Raw genomic sequence first — 18,943 nt, forward strand, 5'->3', positions numbered from 1 at the left:
AAAACATTAACCCTTCTTGTGCCAGGGACTTTGGACAGCATGTACAATACTATGGAGTTTTCTCAAATCTCACAAGCACTCAAAGGGTTAGAAAAACATTGGAGTGAAGTTTAGTTTTCCACATCGGAAGACAAAAGTTGTAGTGAAGGTGCCCATCTTTCAGGATGGCCGGGTGAGGCTACCACTTCTAGTGGTATTGATATTATCACTGCCACGCCCTGTAAAACTTTGTAATCCACACTCAAATCACCCATCCAGTAAAAGAAAGCTTATTATGATTTTTATCACTGGTTACTATTGTTTCATACATGTATATTGCCCCCCTTTTTTTTGGGGGGGGGAGGAAATTATAATTTTTTACATATAAATTTTGTTCTCTCATTCGCATCACGCTACTTCTATAAAGTCACAAAAGGCAAATCAAAATCTTGGCATCAAGAAATCAGTACAGATAATTTGGAATTTGATCACACTTTTAGTGGTATATGTAATGAGATGCACTGATGTAAGCATACATTTGTATCCACTAACTTTAATACACATGAAAAAATCAGGCTGTTTCAGCCTCATTTATCAACCAACATCAATCAACTCTTCATCATACAGAGCTGTTTCTTAACCTGCTAAAGACTGGTCCTAAGTACACTTGGGCAGGTATCTACAGCCTGTATGGAAAATATGTCTTACATCAAAATCAGCACATCCTCAACCAGTTTAATGATGATAATAAAACTATAATTCACAATACCCACATAGCACATTATCAAATTATAAATGTCTCTAAAACCGCTCGCAGACAAAAAAAGAAAAGAAAAGAGAGAAAAGCTGAGAACAGTTCATCCTTTCCATGTTTCCATGGTAACACTCACACTCCACCCATCTGCATCCCTTCTGGAGGGCGGAGACATAGGCTGCTACACTGGAGGGTCCTTTCAGCTGGTCCTCTGTTAGGTACCTATGGGGGAAACCATGGGGGAGGATACCAAATGAAGGGGGTAATAACTCCACCAAGCAGACCACACCCTTCACATTCTATAGGTTTTGACAGTCAGATACCAGTCAGCAAATAAATCATTTCTGCAAATGTATAACAATTTATAGATGTTTCTTTTCCTATGGCATAGTAGTAAAGTATTTCATTTGCCTGTTACCTTCCTTTAAGTCACATACAAAATGTAGGCAGGAATTCACAAGTTGGTGATAGGTAGGTCGAGTCTCTGGCAAGCTTTGTGATTTTAAAGGGATGGTATGGTATTGGTTGAGGTGACAATTTGGCTTTCAACTTAAAAATCACTTTTAATATGAAAGGTTAAAAGGCATACAATTCTTAATTCCAAGTTAATTTGAGGAAAATTGGATATGAAATGGCTGAGATATCCAACAACATAGTAAAACAAAGCGATCCTAATAGAAGGTTGGAGCTACATGTACATGTATATTACCGATACCATTTACAAACCTACATGTAAAGTGGAAAAAACATTAAAGGGTGTGTACAGTTCTGGTCGAGGTGAAGATTTAGCTTTTAACATTTTGTGAGATATTCAGAAACCACTTTATGAGATGACAAAGAGCATGCAGTTCTAAGGGGTATCAAAAGTTTATTCGATGAAAATCAGTTTTGAAATGGCTGAGATATCCAAAAACAAGGTGAAACAAAGAGATACTAATAAAGTTGGGGCATGTCGCCTTTTATTATGAGCACTTTTTTGGATATCTCAGCCATTTGAAAACAAATTTTCATCAAATAAACATTGAATCCTTCTTAAAATTACATGCATTTTCATATTTCATATTAAAGAGGCTTTTCATTATCTCACTTAGGAATGTTCAAAACATGAATCCCTACCTCAACCAGTACTGTACAGTCCCTTTAACCTTTGAGGTATTAACAGAAAAAAAAAATCCATAATACATATTAGTATATGACTGTATCCAAAGAATACTTACACTTCATACGTAAGTTGCCTGGGAATGGTTTTTCAACAACGACAACAACAAACAGCAGGAAATACAAGTTGAGAACAATCTACTTCAAAAAGTTTGAGCAAATCTGAACTAAAAAGGCAGTTCACCAGCACAAGATATAAAAGCCAATTGTGGCTGGTTAAAAACCACAGTGAATATTCTGCGGCAATGGGGGGTACAAAGGGGCCTTGCGGTTTTGTTGGTGATCGGCACACCATCGTTTCACTCACGTATTGTGGGAGGCTGCAATAAAGTAGTGGGAGAGTGGCTGGGTCATATCTTGACATACGACCCTCTGCTGGGGATCGAAGATGTCACACTCCGTTGAGAGCAGGTAGCTGGTAAAACCTGATTGGGAACACAGGGTGAGAGATGAATAGACAGTGCATGCCTTAAAGGAGATCTCTGTGGATGTTTTTCAGACTTTTACATATGAACAACTATAAATTGGCTATACTGGGTACAGAGTTTCAGAATTTATAGTGATTGGGATGAGGAATAAGAATGTTTTCAAAATTTATAACAAATCACAATGAACAAGGACGATGACATGGTAGCCTCACTATAAGAATGCAAAAGTAGGGGCTCAAGGAAGCCAGAACAAAAGAAGAAAACATGAATAAATTTTACACAGGTAAACTTGTAAAGCACATGGCATTCTAATGGAATTACACTGCCACATTTCCGAAATATGTGAGGCTCCTATGTCATTATCTTTGTTCAGTGTAATTTGTTGAGGGTTTTCAGAGTATTGGTTTCTCTGTTCAAGGACCACAATAAATTTCACAAATGTATACATGGAGCTGTTGATTTATGTACTCCATGATGTGAAATTATGAAAATTGTCTGGAATGCCCCTTTAATCTATTGAGGACGAGTCCCAAGTATACTCGGGCAGGTGTCTATGGGAAATGCGTGTTGTAGCAATATCAGCCTGTGCTCAATGGGTTAAGCAAATTTTTACTGACTGACATGTGTCATGGACTTCATATTAATTTGACATCTTATCTATGTAATTCAATTATTTATGAAAATGCAGCAAAATAGTACTATGGAGGAGCTCTTGTAGCACAGCAGAATATATGGATATAATGTGTATACTTTCAGCCCTCGACAAATTATTCGTGACCCGCTACAACAAAAGGATCCGAAAGTCGGTGGAGGACAATTTCCTGAAACTGGCATGACATTATTCCCTTACTCTTTCTTCTTTAATTTCATATATAGCACAACTCATAAAAGTACTCGGTTGCGGAGATATTGATGATTTGATTAGCGCATGTCAAGTGGTTGAGGAAATCAGAGTTTTGAGAAAAACGCCTTCAAAGTTTTCCTTCGACGCTATCATGATCAAGGGAGGCGAGACAGTTTTCACCGCTTGACAATAGAAGACACGCTCCTAGCAACCTCCGTGATGTTCATTCAAGCTTAGCGCCAGCGGTCTACGCCAGTAATCAGGATGCCACGCACTGACCAATAAGATCACTCCCTCATTGCTAGGGGCGGAGTCTAGCTGCGGCGCTAAATCCAAATCTTCGGACACATTTCTGTTTCGTTGAAAGGTGGAAAATCATGGCTTAGAAAAATGCTGATCACTTGCCTTTCCTTTGATCATTTAGCTACGAAATTTCGGCAGATGATAGACAAAACATTAGACTACAAAATTATGCCAAAAACAGATATTCACTGGTTTTGATCAATTTTGATGATGGGACTTCAAACTGGATTTTCTCGGCTCAGCCGTCAGTGACTTTAGGATCCTTTTGTTGTTGCGGGTCACATTTATTATCATCATTATTATGAGGGTACATTATATAAGCGACTCATTGACACATATTAAAGCCCAGTAAAAGGCCCTGAACATTGATCTGGTAAGAGTATACTTTTCAAAGTAATCAAATTCGTAAGCCTGTCAATAGTATGCACCATATTTCCTAAAACCTCTTAGATAAATAGTAAGATAGCCAACCTCTACTAGGTACAGCTTTACAAAAATAGGCTTTGAATCCGCTACGGTAAAAGCATGAATGCTGTAAGTCAGGTAGACAGAACAGGTTAATCATAAAAAAGGGGAAAAATGCACGACTCAAACCTACTTTCAATGAATATAAATACATTTTAAGTATGATATACTCCACCAATCAGGATTTCTGAGCAATCTGATGAATGGTTGAATTCCGAGTTGAACACACACACAAAGTACAACAACAACAACAAACAGCATGGGGGATGAGAAAGTAATGGGTGTAATCCTTCTGGAGACCCCAAAGTTATCAATTCCCCCTGCCTTGAAGACATTTGTTACTGAAGGCAATACTATGACATGTTGTTCAGTTGTGTGTGAAAATCAGTTGACTTTTAATGGGACATTTACAGAAATGAACACAGGGCAAAATATTTGCCTGGACACAGGACTGACCGTCAATGCCCAGGTAGCCTTTTTGTCGTCCTTCCTCGGACACCTCGTACCGCTGTATCAGCGCCAGACACTTCTCCTTGGTCACTCCGGTCATCTGGGGAGGATAGGACAAAATAAAACAACAACAAGTGGTCAGTGCGAGGTGTTATGTCTCATTGTGTCACCGTGGAAACGAAGGAGATGCAATGTTTAGGCCAGACTACTGAGGATTAAAACCCCCATACTCAAACCATCTGAAAGAGAGATTTTTCTTTTTGATGAAGATAGCAGTTAATCTTCAGGAATTACAGATCTCCTATTAAAGGAAGACATTCATTCATTGGATGTCAATGTCAGTCGTAGATAACAAACTGCCTTTTTAATAGCATGTGTCGACTGAGAGGTTTTGTGGTCTTTTGCAAGAGACATTTTTCTCGTAATTTTTCTTCAGCTGAACCCAGATCATTCTCTCGTGGGTGATTTATGATATAAATGTATTTCAGATAATCTTCTTCTCTGTATGCGTGTTGTTAAACTCACAGCTATTTTGGTATCTTGTGTAATTTTGTGACAAAATCTGAACAAAAGATTATATTCAAAAATGAATTTCTCAGCAGTGTATGTGATTTTGGTTTGTGATAAGGATATTTTTGCATATTTAGCCCTATGTGATATCACCATAGAGAAAAGTATCAAATTGTGTACTATATGCTACCTTGTTAGGAAAAGAGAAAGATACTCTGTAAAAGTGGAGATTTTCGCAAAGTTCACGCAACCAGAAGCTTTGTAGTGCGAAAATAAAAGCACAAAAATATTTTTGCATGTCATATTATGTTGCTGTCGTTAATGTCCTGATTCCATGGAATTAAAGACACGCAAAATTCATCTTACCTGGCAGAGCGCAAAAAATTACTCTTGCAAAAATATCAACTTTTACAGTAATGGCCAGCAAGATGAAGAAATGATGAAGGAAAGTAAAGAAGAAAGAAAAAAACAGAGACAAAGAAATAAAGAGAGATGAAGTGAGGGAGTACAAAAAACAAAGAAAATAAGTAGAAAGAGAAAAAAATGCCATTTTCCTGTTTTGTTTCGGTTTGTTTTTTTCTCTCTACATATATAATTGCATCTCTCTTGTTCACACTTCCCTCTCTTCTTTTTTTTTGTTTTTGTTTTTGCTTACTTTCCTTCTAACTTTTTTTCTCTCTCTCTTTCTATCTTGCTTGACTATCATATTCTTCCCTTTTTCTACTTCTTTTTTTTTTCCCCCTTTTTTTCCCCCCAATACTGAAACATATTTGACTTGACTGCTCAAAGGATATATCAGCACTTTGGTGAAACGAACCGACAAAATGAGCAATTCAAAGGTTTTTGATTTCTGCACACGATGCGGAAGTATCCTCCTGATAATGTGTGACAGGTGACTTGGGGAAAAGTGAAGCTCTCCCTCGAAATTGTTACATATTATCCGTACTGATCCTTTGTGGGAAGCTAGCCAGGATTTTATCTCGAGGAAAAGGGGTCAATGTCCATATGACAGGCAGCTCTACATATCTTGCAAAATTGCTCATGAGACAACGCACACTGGTGCTGCATGAACATAACAACAACGTGAAAAAGGCGGAGATAGAAAATGGGCCTGAAATATATTCATGAGTGTTCCTTTGAGCCCAATCAAATGAATACCAAATTGATATATTACATTCAACCTTCTGAGTACAGGAGCTTTGATTTATGTGTCTATTTTGTATAGTTTTTTTTTCTGAAGTTGTCTCTTCATATTTGGCACTTCAAGGTTCAGCTTACCTCTCCCTGATTTCTACGTGAACTTTTGATATTACCATTTTGGAATTAGAAAGATGAGACGTAAAAGCCTCTGTCCAACACTGGGGGAGGTTCAATGTACGCCGAGTTAGAGGAGGAACAAAAGAGCATACCAAGCAGCATAGGGTAAGCCTCTTGATGATACAACTGTAGAGTCTTTTTCTTTGGGGGGGGGGGGGGATATGGAGTTGTTTTGTTTTTTATGTGATTCGGCACAACGTACACTGGGGTATCGTTGTAAGCTGGGGTTCGTCGCTGTGTAGCACCATCTCGTGTCCATTATCAAACAGTTGTGCAATGTTGTCATGGTGACTATTTTCTCATCATCAGCGCCGGCATATATCGGCGCGATTATAACGATCCAAATTCCGATATTCCTTCCATGTCAAATTTTAAACAGTGAAGATTACATCAGAGCATGTAAATGAGAGCAAAATTTTATTATTAGCATGCATACATTGTTGCATAATCACAAACAAGAAAACATTTGTGTACAAAATAGGGCAAAAATTACTTTTTACACATTTTTGGTAACCCAGGGTACAACGCTGACAAAGAAATAAATAATTTTAAAAAAATGGCGTGTTTTTATTTGGCTGCAAAAATATGTCATTAGGTCTATTCACACGTACAGCTCAATGCACAGGAGGCCTACTTGAAATATCACTGTATTTCACGAGGTAATTGGCAATGTGAAAGTAAATACTCCACAAAGTATATAGATCGCAAAACACATTGCAAAATAGCATGGCACTTACGGTGATGGTAATTCAAACTTGACCGAAACAGGCATGCTACATTTGAGTGAGAATTGTGTCATGAAATATCACCTATCGTACAGTGGTGTATTTCTTACATGACCTGACACAATTCATGTCTTCTCCCAGTAGGAGCTACATCTGTACATACGTTTATGCTTACCTCAAAGAAATGTATTTTCTGGCCAGAAATGCCATGGTATTTCGTGAATGAGAACTGCACCGACTGAAATACCGCAATATCTATTACCTTAACCCATTGAGGACGAGTCCCGAGTATACTCGGGCAAGCGTCTATGGGAAATGCGTGTTGTGGCAAAATCAAACCATCCTCAACGGGTTCATATTTTGCCAATGAAAATAGTGACAACAAATTATTGTGGTATTAAATACCATGGTTAATCATGTGTGAATTTACCTCTTCAAGCATCATGTTTAGTTGTAAAGGAAAAAAAAAAAGAACACAGTACAGGGGATATCAGGGGGGCATTTCATGAAGCGTTTTGTCAGATATTTCGTCTGACAAAATGTTAAAAGCTACTGAAATCCTTGCATCTGATTGGTTGAGAGCAAATTTGTCTGACAAGTTGTCGGACAAAAATGCTTCATCAAATGCCCCCCAGGAGTAATCAAGATCAGAAGTAAAGATTGTATTAAGAAAAAAAAAAGAACCATAAAAACTGATTGCAGTAAAATGTCAAGTTAGGGAAACAAAATGTAATGTGTTTAAAGGAAAACAAAACAAATCAAAGCTGGTTACAAATCAAAACTGAGTGAAGTATAAATTTCAATACAAAATACTAACAAAAAAAAAAATCCACGCAAAGACAGGGAAACAGAGTGAAAGGAAATAACAACTGCACATATTATAAAGAGAAGTATATTTAAAGAACAAAAATGGCTGCCAAGAAGAGGAAAAGGCAGTGAGAGGTGCAAAGGAAGGACAAAAATATAAGAATCACTAAATGGACTGGTTTATTTTGAACAAGCTGAGTGAGATTGAAGTTCAGCCTCTGTGAGAGTGGATTATATATTCCAATCAGACACAGAAGTATCAGCTAGATTCATCCCTTGACAACTGGATGTAAATTCTTAGCTAGACCCATGGGAGCCCACTCCTTGATCCAGCTATATTTAGAATTAGCCAGACGGTGAAGGAGGGTCGGAAATTTGAGTACAATGTCATCGAACCATTTCACATGGAGAAGAAAGTGATAACAATGTGCTTCTTTCCCCATTTGGTTGACCACATGCAAATATTCAATGAGATCGTCATTATCTTCACCCTCCTCATCATCATCATTATCTTCATCCTCATCATCATTATATTAGTCATCATTATCACCATCATCATCATAATTATCATCATCAAAATCATCATCATCATCATCATCATCAAAATTATCATCATCATCACCATCATCATCAACATCATCATCACCATCATCACCATCATCATTATCACCATCATCACCATCATCATCATCATCATTAGTATCATTATTACCATCATCATCATCACCATCATCATCATCATCATTAGTATCATTATTACCATCATCATCAATCATTATCATCCTCCTCCTCATCATCATCATCATCATCAGCATTGCACCATAATTATCATTATCATCATCATCATCATCATCATCATTGTCATTGTCATCATCATCATCATCATCACAGCAGAATTCATTGACATGAGAGCGGAATTCGTCGACTTGGAACCACGAAGGGCGTTATCGCAGTTTTTTGGGAGTATTGAGTTATTGGTATCATGTTGTAGAGCTTGATCTCCTCTACATAGCAGTTTAACAATTTCATTTTTATTTGGAGTGTAACCTGCTAAAAATCAAGACCACTAAAGCACCAATTTTGCTCGATATTTACAAGAATGCTTACAAATCTACCCATTTTGGATTAAGTGAACTTTTTTGTTTCAAGAAAATTGATTGCTTTGTTTTTATGTAAGCTGAAATCGTAGAATGCGACAGTTCCCTTCTGCCTCTCACCTGACAAAATTCAACTGCTGTCTAATGAAATAACATAGAACTTTGTTGTCGTTTCTGTTATTGTTTTGTTTTTTGGTTTGTGAGTGTGTGTGTGTGTGTGTGTGTGTACAAACACATAGTTTTGTTAACCCAACTCAGTCCACAACATGTACACACACAAACACCCAAGGAGACCGGCCACTCTTTCATGTGAGCATTCACACAAAGAATGCTCAAAATGACTGCGGCCCTTTTATCTCCCGTGGTGATAGGCTCAAAATGTGCCGCTTCCTATAGCAGGCAGAGATCAATAGGGCAAAACTTCCTGACTGCAAATGGTAAGATATGCTAAATACTATGCACTGCATCTCTGTACCATCTCTCATAATAACTGGTTTCTATAGGTTTAACCCGTTGAGGACGAGTCCCAAGTATACTCAGGCAAGTGCTAATGGGAAATCTGTGTTGTAGCAAAATCAAACCGTCTAAAAATTAATCACAAAGTTTAGTATTCACAAAGATACAGTCCCATACACTCAGAAGTTTCTTGTGTAGGACTTCATCATGTGTATTGCCTAAACTTTAACATATACAGTTCATTAAAAAACAAAAAATATCAATCAAAGATTCATCAGTTGGACAAGCACAACCTGCATGCAGTTTAAAAAGCAGAGTTGGTGGTAAAGCAAGTTCATAATTCAGCTCTGTATATGAGTACTGAAATTACTGAAAAAGTGAACATTTTTACATGAGGAATTTTTAAAGCTCGATCTGGTAAGATGAATTTCACATGTTTTCCATTCTGTGAAATCAAGGCATTTGATAGCGATGCTACAACAGGCGAAAATATTCATTTGGTTTTAACTTTACGCTACTTTCTGGTCACATGAAATGAGCAAAAATTTTCTCTTTTACAGCAGTTTTATTTGCATCATGACTCAGTTCCTATTTAAGCATAATCTGGATAATGGTCCCATATAAAATGGGTGAGTGTTTGTGTGGGTGTATGTCACATTTGTATGTTTTTCCATCTGTCTGTGTGTGTGTATGTTTGCAACTGCCTCATAAAGTGTCTATCATTCATTTGTATGCGTGTTCATCTGTCTCCAGACTAGCTCAGGAAGTACAGTGAAGGCTGTTTTGACTGCAAAGAAACTGGCAGAATGAGTGGTGGCCTGGTTTTGAAGAAGAGCACTGCATAATTTAGTCCCTCGATGAAAGAAAAGCCACCCCCCTCCCCCCAATACTTCACAAGGCCAGTGGAGACCGTGGCCACACACAAAATATCACTCACCCTCCCATCGCTGCATATCGATCTATCCTCCTTCCGGGGGAAACGGGGTCCACCCCAACTTACTCCCAGCCTCCAACAAGATGGGAAGTGGGGCACTAAGCTTTCCCCTTTCATTAAAGGGGATGGCTAGTAACTGATCAGTGGGAATCAGTGGGAATGCTGAGGGATGATTGTTCCAATCCTTGTGGGATTCATTTAAGAGTACATTATATATCTATTCTTGTGTGAAAATTATTTGCTTCAGAATGGTCTCATATTCAAGTAATGTGCAGTTAATGTTTCCAGGTAAGCGTCCCTGGTCAGTGACGGGGCATTAATCCGCACATTACTTGAATATGAGACCGTTCTGAAGCAAATTATTTTCACACAACAGTAGATATATAATGTACTCTTAAATGAATCCCACAAGGATTGGAACAATCATCCCTCAGCATTCCCACTGATTCCCACTGATCGGTTACTAGCCATTCCCTTTAAAGGACAAGTCCACCTTCATATACGTGTGGATTGAGTGAATGCAGCGATAATATGTGACCCGCGACAACGGCTTCAGGCAAAAGTCGCAATAGCAAATTTCCTCCTAGGCGGGGTACAAAGATCTTTACCATTATTTTTGTCGATTTGGGTTTTTTGCAGAAATCGAATCTTTGATATGTTTTCTACACCTACACTAAATTTCGTAGCATAAGACTACGTTTTTCCTATCGAAAATGGAATTTTAAGCGCCCTATGTTGGATCGCACTCGTCAGTTTCGAGCTTCTTTTGAACGCCGCGCCAATATCCCCAGCGTTGCTACGGCGCAAGGTCTCGCATGCGATTGGCTGATGCGTTACGCACATTTACATAATTCGGCTTTCGGAGACACCAGTTGCAGCGTTTGGGGAATGCTTTGTCCACGCGTGCATGTGATTACATGCTCCGTTGTTCTTGCTATAGTGGTTTATACGCTGTAGTGCGTGCTCTTCGTTTGCCTTTCTATTCAAACTATTCTACCGCAATGTTCGACAACGGAAGTGAAACAAATACCATGTACGTAATCGTGTGAAAAGAAAAAACAACAACAATAGTCTACTTGTACATGTAGAAAAAATTATGACAGCAGACAGACTCATGGGAAGGTAGATGAGAGGAAAGGAGAGGTCACATGAAACCAGTTATATCCAAATACTACACATCAAGATCGCACGAAACTAACGAGTCGTGTTTGTTTGTTTGTTTTAATATAATTAACACCACCAAACAAGGCAACATATGCACGGCTTGTAAAAGCAAAACAAACAGGAAGCATGACCTTTGCCAGCACTGTCATGTATCTGTCTTCAAAAGGGTCGGCAATGATAAAATCAAATCAACAACAATGAAAAAGCGATTTGTAAATGTGTGGATGCGCCACCCGCTCCTGTTACATGCGCATGGTCATGGCGTGTGGATGCCATTGCGTAATGCGTGCACCATACACATGTACACCATCCGTGCAATTATCGTATCCGCCATCTTGAAAGACGTAATGGTAAAACAAACCCGAGCGAACCGCATTGTTTTTTGGCTCCATACGCTGAGCTGCTAGGAAGAATGCCCGGGAAATTTGACTCTCTCAGTGAGCCAATCAGAAGGCGATGTGGTTGCTACAGGCGGAGCTTAACATCGATTGGCACCATTGTACGGATGGGTGATTCTCACCTCGCATCGCCGCTCGGAGATTGTCTTTGAGAAAGAGGTGAATCTTCAAAGCCCGTTTTCTCGCAATTTGTCAGGCTAACAACTTAAAAAGTGCATTTTATTTCGCTTTCCATGCCCATTTATGGTGCCGAAGAATGCAAGTATCTTATATCAATGCAAAGCGTAGGAAATGGGCAATGTGATTTAGTGAAAAAATGAATTTTCAAAATGCCCGACTTTTGCCTAAAACCGTTGTCGCTGGTGACATATTAGAACACATCGGTGAAAGTTTGGGGGAAATCGGACAATCCGGAATTTTGGAAGTATCTGCACAGTCACTGCTGGATGAGAAGACTACTACGGTGTATGATGTCACATGCGTACAACGATATAAGGAAAATAAAAAGAGAATTTCACAAACTTTTACTTTTTGAAAAAGTGCACATTTCCTGGACTCATCACTGACGTATGTTAAGGGTAATACTATTCCCCCTTGCCTTTTGAAAGAGGGAAGTTAAGTGTTCCTTTATTATGCAAGAAAAGTGAAAATATCTTGAATTTTCTTTATATTTTCTTTATATCGTTGTACACATATGACATCACAAGCTGTAGTGGTCTTCTCATCCAGAAGTGACTAATCAGAAACTTCAAAAATTCATAACTTTTAAATGGATTGTCCGATTTTCCTTAAACTCTTGCTGATGGGTTCTATCAATATTGCTGCATTCACTCAATCCTCATGTCTGTGAAGGTGAACTTGTCCTTTAAAGATCTCCCCGGTCAGCTCCACTCTCTGTAGAGAGATGAGACTGTCCATTGTGCCCTTTTGGCACATTCTGCCCTCCTTTGGCAAAAGGAAGCAAGTGACATACCAGCTGGATTTGAGTTAGTGATGTTTCCATAATTCACATAATAAGCTATTTTTCCGGGCCAAATTTCATGCAGAAACACTCATCCTACTAGCAGATATGTTAGATAAGACATCATGATAGTCCATTGATTTCAGTGTAAATGACAGACACATTTTGCTCTTTTACAAGAAATGTCACTTTTGTTACTTGCTTCCTTTTGCCAAAGTAGGGCAGCATTCCTTTAACCCTCTGCGTGCCCAGGCATGGAGTTCACTCGCCATTTTTTCTTTCTCTTTTCATCAGCATTCTGCAATCAATCCAGACTTGACCTAGTTGTAAGGTTAGCAAGCCAACTCAGGTATAGCACAGTCCCTTAACCCATTGAGGACGAGTCCCGAGTATGCTTGGACAGGTGTCTATGGGAAATGCGTGTTGTAACAAAATCAGCCTGTCCTCAATAGGATAAGCTTTAAAGAAGGCCGTGCTGACACAGTAACGATTACAGAGATTAGGTAAAATCCTATTCATTGCCAATTAGCTTCAAGGTATATGTGTCAATGATTACAAAGAAAGGTCTCCAGCGTGTGCAAAGATAGTGCAGTAAGCATTTACCTTTAATACTCTACCCTTTCAATAAAGATGTGCATACCATCACTGTTTTGATTTAAAAAAAAATGTAAGGCATGAAATAAACATGTATGTTTACATGGGAAGGAAAGACTTCTCAGTGAATCAGTAAAAAGAAAAAAGAAAAAAAATGTGTCTTCATAAATTGGAATCCCCCACTCATGAGAAATATATTTAAATTAGTTTTATTCACGCCATCAACTTGGAAAAAGCCCACATTTGTCTGGTTCAGTGCTGAATACATCTTCAAAATATCTATTCAAAATCATTATCATTCATTGTCATTGTTTCATATCGAAGGTAATGAATTCCCTTTCATTTGAACCACTGGGTTTTCAATGTTTAATTGCTTGTTACAACTATACTCTTTTAAAATGACACTAGCTCTCTCAATTCAAATCATTTCTTAAATTTGCAACACATCTGAAAGATGAAAGGCCCTCTTTCTCTTTAAAACTGCCAAATTATTGTACAACCCTTCCTGATATTACGAGGATTTAATGCATTTCCTAAATTCCATCCTAGAATTGTTCTCAAGAAATGCAGGGTTTGAAATTAATGTCATTAGAATGTCTGCAGTAAACTCCAGCCAAGACTTGATAAATTTCAAATCCTCTGAATGAATGAGATTTCTCTGAGAGGAAGAAGAAGTGATGCTAATCCAAAAAGAAAGATGAAACTTACGTCTACAGGAAATTTTGTAGATCGGTGATGATGTTCTGCTCACTTTCACTATTCTAACCCACTGAAGGAGACTTAGTTTTGCAATAACACATATTTTCACAAGAATTGTCCCTGAGCACATTCAGGACTAGTCTTCAAGCACTTAAACTTCCCAACTACTCTTCACCGAACAGCTTTCTTATCTTTCTTACCTACAATCTCATGAGATCGTGACTGCATTGGGTTCAACATTATGTTGAAGTGTCCCTTTAAATCATACTTGGGAAAGACAAAGACAAAACAAGAACAAAAATAGGACAAATAAGGAAATATCACCAAGTCTGATGTTAATGACAATCTTCCTATGTGATAATAGAAAAATGGAATCCGTTGTAGTGTCATCTGAGACAATTTGCTCCCAGCAATCTAACAGGGAAGCGGGATGACAAAACCATCTTGGTGGATTTTTGTCTTTGAATTGCATTACTGTACCAAACACTAGCGCAAACCACTAGACAAGACAACAAAATAATTTCAAAAGAAACTAAAGTGAAACTGCAGAGGCAGCATGGTATCCCTGTCAAGAGAGGAAATATCCTGTGTGCTTTTTGATAGAACTATTTTGCTCTGTTTTTGATAGAATGCAAATCATCTTTACAAAATTTACTATTCTAGAGAAAGCTTCTGCTCAATTCATATGTTGTGAAACAATGGTTTGATGCAAATCTGAGGGTAATGAATGATTAATTGCCAAATAAAAAAGACATTTTTATGCATGTTTAAAAAACAATCCACAGAGATCAATGGACACTGATATCTATTGTATGTTCTTTTCCTGAAAAGATGATCATCTACATTCAATTGTGGGAGTGAAACACATTCTATAATTCCTCAATTATCATATCAAGGTATTCATTATCATTACAAGTATTATCATCATCATTATAATCATGATTAGTATAGTAGTAGTTTATCATCTTTATTTTCATGAATTATTATCATAATTAGCATTCACATTTTCATTATCATTTCGCGAGAGCCTAGATTTGCAAAATTGCAAGTGTTAACTGCAAGCAAAGGTTCTTGTCTACACTTTATACATTGAATGCCAGTGGCAATTTGCAATAATTTCACACCTCGAAAAAGGCCACCGACTCTGTTCTAAAAAAGAGGCTGCCATCTCCGTTTCACACGAATTTCTTGCTTTACAATAACTCTAAGAAAATCTCCTAGTCTTCTAAGCCTGTGAAGAGTCAGCTGTAAGTGACTATGACCAGTAGGCCTCACCACTTGAGTGCTACAGCCACTTTAAGCCTGCTTGACCACTTCACTGGGATTTCTCCCTACCCTGTATGACTGAAGTCAAGTGGGTGCGTTTACATGCGTTGAACATGACTCTTTTACACACGGGACGGACAGCTCTAAGTGTCTTCCTAAGGACTTGGCGATGAGATTAAAGCGCCACGATAAAAAGGCATCCCTGCCAACCTGGGATTTGAACCTGCGACCTCATGCATGCACAGAAGCCTGCGGTCTTACATGTGTGGTCTTAACCACATATCTACGGCAGTGTTACATGATGGTGGCACCCCATAAAACAGCAGTAGAAACTTACAGTAGGAGTGCCTACATTCATTCCACATGAGGGAGACTCCAAAGTACAATCAGGGAGAAACACATGTGTCACATGCAGCTCAATTGGAAAATTAATATTACTTCTGAAGCAGTGACAGGTTTTATATTCTTTAATCTAGACACGAAAAAATAAGAAAATTTTCACAAAGCCTCCTTCAATAGCAGCTACATGTATGCAAGAGCAGCATGATAATGCATGACAACCGCTGAGCTACATCTTAAGGATGCAATTCTAATAAATGGTTTCATCTTCAAATGACTCTTAGCTGAACGTCCTTTAGTGTTAAAAGAAAACAGGCAGTGAATGTTTTCAGCATAATTGTTTAACCCTTAACATCAGATCCTCACTAGATACGTTTAAGACCCTCCTGAAGACACATTTAATGAAGTCAATATAATTTGAACTTCCAATGATCTCATGTTTCTGTATGTTACCTTTTTTTTTTCTATTTTTGTGTGTATGAATTATGCTAATTTCAGTATTTGATTATTGCCAGAGTATATTGAGTAATTATATTATATTGGATGGCTATGAATGGGATTACCAGGGAATATTGCACGAGTTAGGGCCAATATTGCACGAATCGAAGATGAATGCAATATTGGCCCTAACGAGTGCAATATTCCCTGGTATTCCATGAATCAAGGCCATCCGATATAATTATTATCATCTATACAATCAAGCAGAGCAAGCATAAACTGCACAATATTACTCGGCTTCCACTCGTCTTGGAAGTTGACTCGGCAGTCACATCCCAGCGCTGAAAAGGGGAAGCCCCTAAAACTGCATTTGAAACAAACAACTACAGTTGTAGCAAGATAATTGCGCGCTTGTGAATTGTAATGACGCGCACTAGTAGCAAGCGCTCGCGCAATAGACGAGATCAAATTGAATATGGTGTGATCTTGAACGGCAAGTAACAACGGTAGCCTATGGAGAATTAATATGTTGGCCTATGCGTTTTGTTCAATATGCTCTGATATTGAACGGTAAAAATTGAGCTGCCTACAATACGCGTTTTTAATGCGCCGCTAAAACGTCCTATATAGATGATAATGTTGATTATTGTAGAGTTTGTAGTTATGTTGAATGATATGTAAGATTATGTTTTGATATGATTATGATATGTGTAAGGCGCTTAGAAACCATGTATTAAGCATGGTAAAAATGCTAATAATTATTATTATTATTAACCCTTTGAAGACGAGTCCCAAGAATACTCGGGCAGTTGTCTATGGAAAATATCAAACCAGTCCGTCCTCACCGGGTTAAAGATCGACTGACAATGACAGCCCCTCCCCAATGAAAACAAAAATAAATTAAATAAACGAAAACTGCTAGGGTTTTATTCTTGTGTGCTTGTTTATTGTTCATGTATTTGAACATCATCCTACAGCCCATGCAAGCAACGTCAGACAATTTCTGAAATTGATTCACCACAGATTTGAAATCGGTATTCCAGAGTGTGACATTTTGAGTCAGATGATATCTGCATGTTAGAGCTTGAGATTGGATAACAGAGCTGCGCGCCATGGCACTCTTCATAAATCATTCACACAGGCTGGAGCTAGAATTTATGAGAAGGCAATTAGACCATCGGGGTGAAAGTATTTCCCTACTTTTTTTGGGGGGGGGGGGAGGGAAAGGGCAAGGAGGGAGGGAGGGTGATTTCTTTACATGATGACTGAATTTTATGAAGAAAAAGATCGTCCTGATTTACCAATATCTCACGGACTGTCAAATTTTTATTGGACTGGAACAGACAGCCAGACTCGATTAAATTTACAGGGCAGCGAGTTCATTCACCTATAACAACCAATTACTTTAACTCAACATTCCTGTTTGTTTTGGGAGGTTTTGTAGTTCTTTTTCTTTTTTGCATTTAAAATGCAAAAGAAGAAGAAAAGTACACTAACTTTTAAGAATGTGTGGACAGGAGTAGATCATAAAACATACTGAATACAAACACCGCAGAAGACAGTTAATTCTATGCAGAGTTGATACTATAAGATGCCATATATTTACTTCTAAAATTGTACAATTCTTCTTACTCCTTCTCATAGTTTCTTGGATAGTCTAGGGTGAAATACACACTAGCAAGAATATACAGAAACTATAATGCATACAATGGACATGTTGTAATATTCTATTCTAGGTGTTTACAAATACATCTATGCAAACACCCACTCACACGTTTGTACAAAGAAATATTATACACACACACACCTAATCAGTAAATGGCACATTTAGATAGATATTAAAAAATATGAAAAATAATGACACTAATGAACTCATTGGATACCATGGAATTAAATGTGTAATATAAATAGACTGCACTCATTCTGTGGTTGGCTCTGGAAGACTTTATAGCAAAACTACTACATGAGTAACCTCAATGCAAGTGAATACAAACTATGTTAATATCTAATATAGATTCCAGCATGAAATTTGACTGCATTCATGTCACTGCACAACAATTTGACCTCTGACCTCTTGCTTAATATGGCAATGACACATACTGGGGTCAACACTAGCTCTTTTCCTTTGATTCGACTCTTTTTTTTTGGAGGGGGGCGGGGTAATGGATTGCACAAAGACAAATCTTAGATAAGGATAAAACTATCTTATTATCTTTTTAAATGTGAGCTTTCAATATCATTTCAATCTTATACACTGTATGTGTATGTAAATTCCCTCTATAATTCTAACCTTTTCGTTGGATGTACTGTATGTGCATTTTTTAACCCTGTTGGAAACCTTTGTCGAGCATAAGGAATGAACGCTACATACAGATGATAAATCATATGTTATGCCCTATTGATAGTTTGCTTTAGGACACCAATCCTCCAGAGGCGAAGTCCACCACACTGCGATGGTGGAAAATTACTCATTCTTTTCGAGAGCGACGGCAGGATGAAGGATGCGAAACCACACAGGACAGAAACAAAACAAAACAAATATCAATCGCTCATCCCCAGCCACGGATGCGGCTTTCGTCTGGACACAATCCACAAGAGGGCCTATGCTCTATACCCTGCCTTCCCGTACTGAGGTAAAAGTGAAAGAGAGAGAGAGAAAGAAAGAGAAGAAACCCACTTGAACGGGCTGCAGGCAAAAAGAGAGCGCATTTGCGCCTCTTCGTGAGAGAAATGGAAACGGCAAAAGAAGAGGACTTGAAAATGACGAACCAACGGCATTTCCTAGGCAGAGTGTCCGATTCGTCTCTTTGGACGGTGGAACGTCATCTTCCTGTGCACGCACATGACTGCAGCGCTT

General features: G+C 38.2%; 1 protein-coding gene across 1 annotated transcript in view; it reads right to left on the reverse strand.

Annotated features, from left to right (window-relative positions):
- Positions 1–18,943, reverse strand: part of LOC139728107 (inactive phospholipase C-like protein 2) — a 172,845-nt gene that overhangs the window by 25,727 nt on the left and 128,175 nt on the right. Inside the window, exons 8-10 of the mRNA XM_071639070.1 lie at positions 4,388–4,481; positions 2,199–2,316; positions 870–955 (exon numbers count right to left, since the gene is read on the reverse strand). Of these exons, the coding sequence (XP_071495171.1) occupies positions 870–955; positions 2,199–2,316; positions 4,388–4,481 (298 nt within the window). The remainder of the gene's footprint in view (positions 1–869; positions 956–2,198; positions 2,317–4,387; positions 4,482–18,943) is intronic.

This window comes from Diadema antillarum, unplaced genomic scaffold, assembly GCF_040938485.1.
Source record: "Diadema antillarum isolate AM-2024a unplaced genomic scaffold, OU_Dant_1.0 seq00000164_RagTag, whole genome shotgun sequence".
In the NCBI taxonomy this organism is placed as follows: domain Eukaryota; kingdom Metazoa; phylum Echinodermata; class Echinoidea; order Diadematoida; family Diadematidae; genus Diadema; species Diadema antillarum.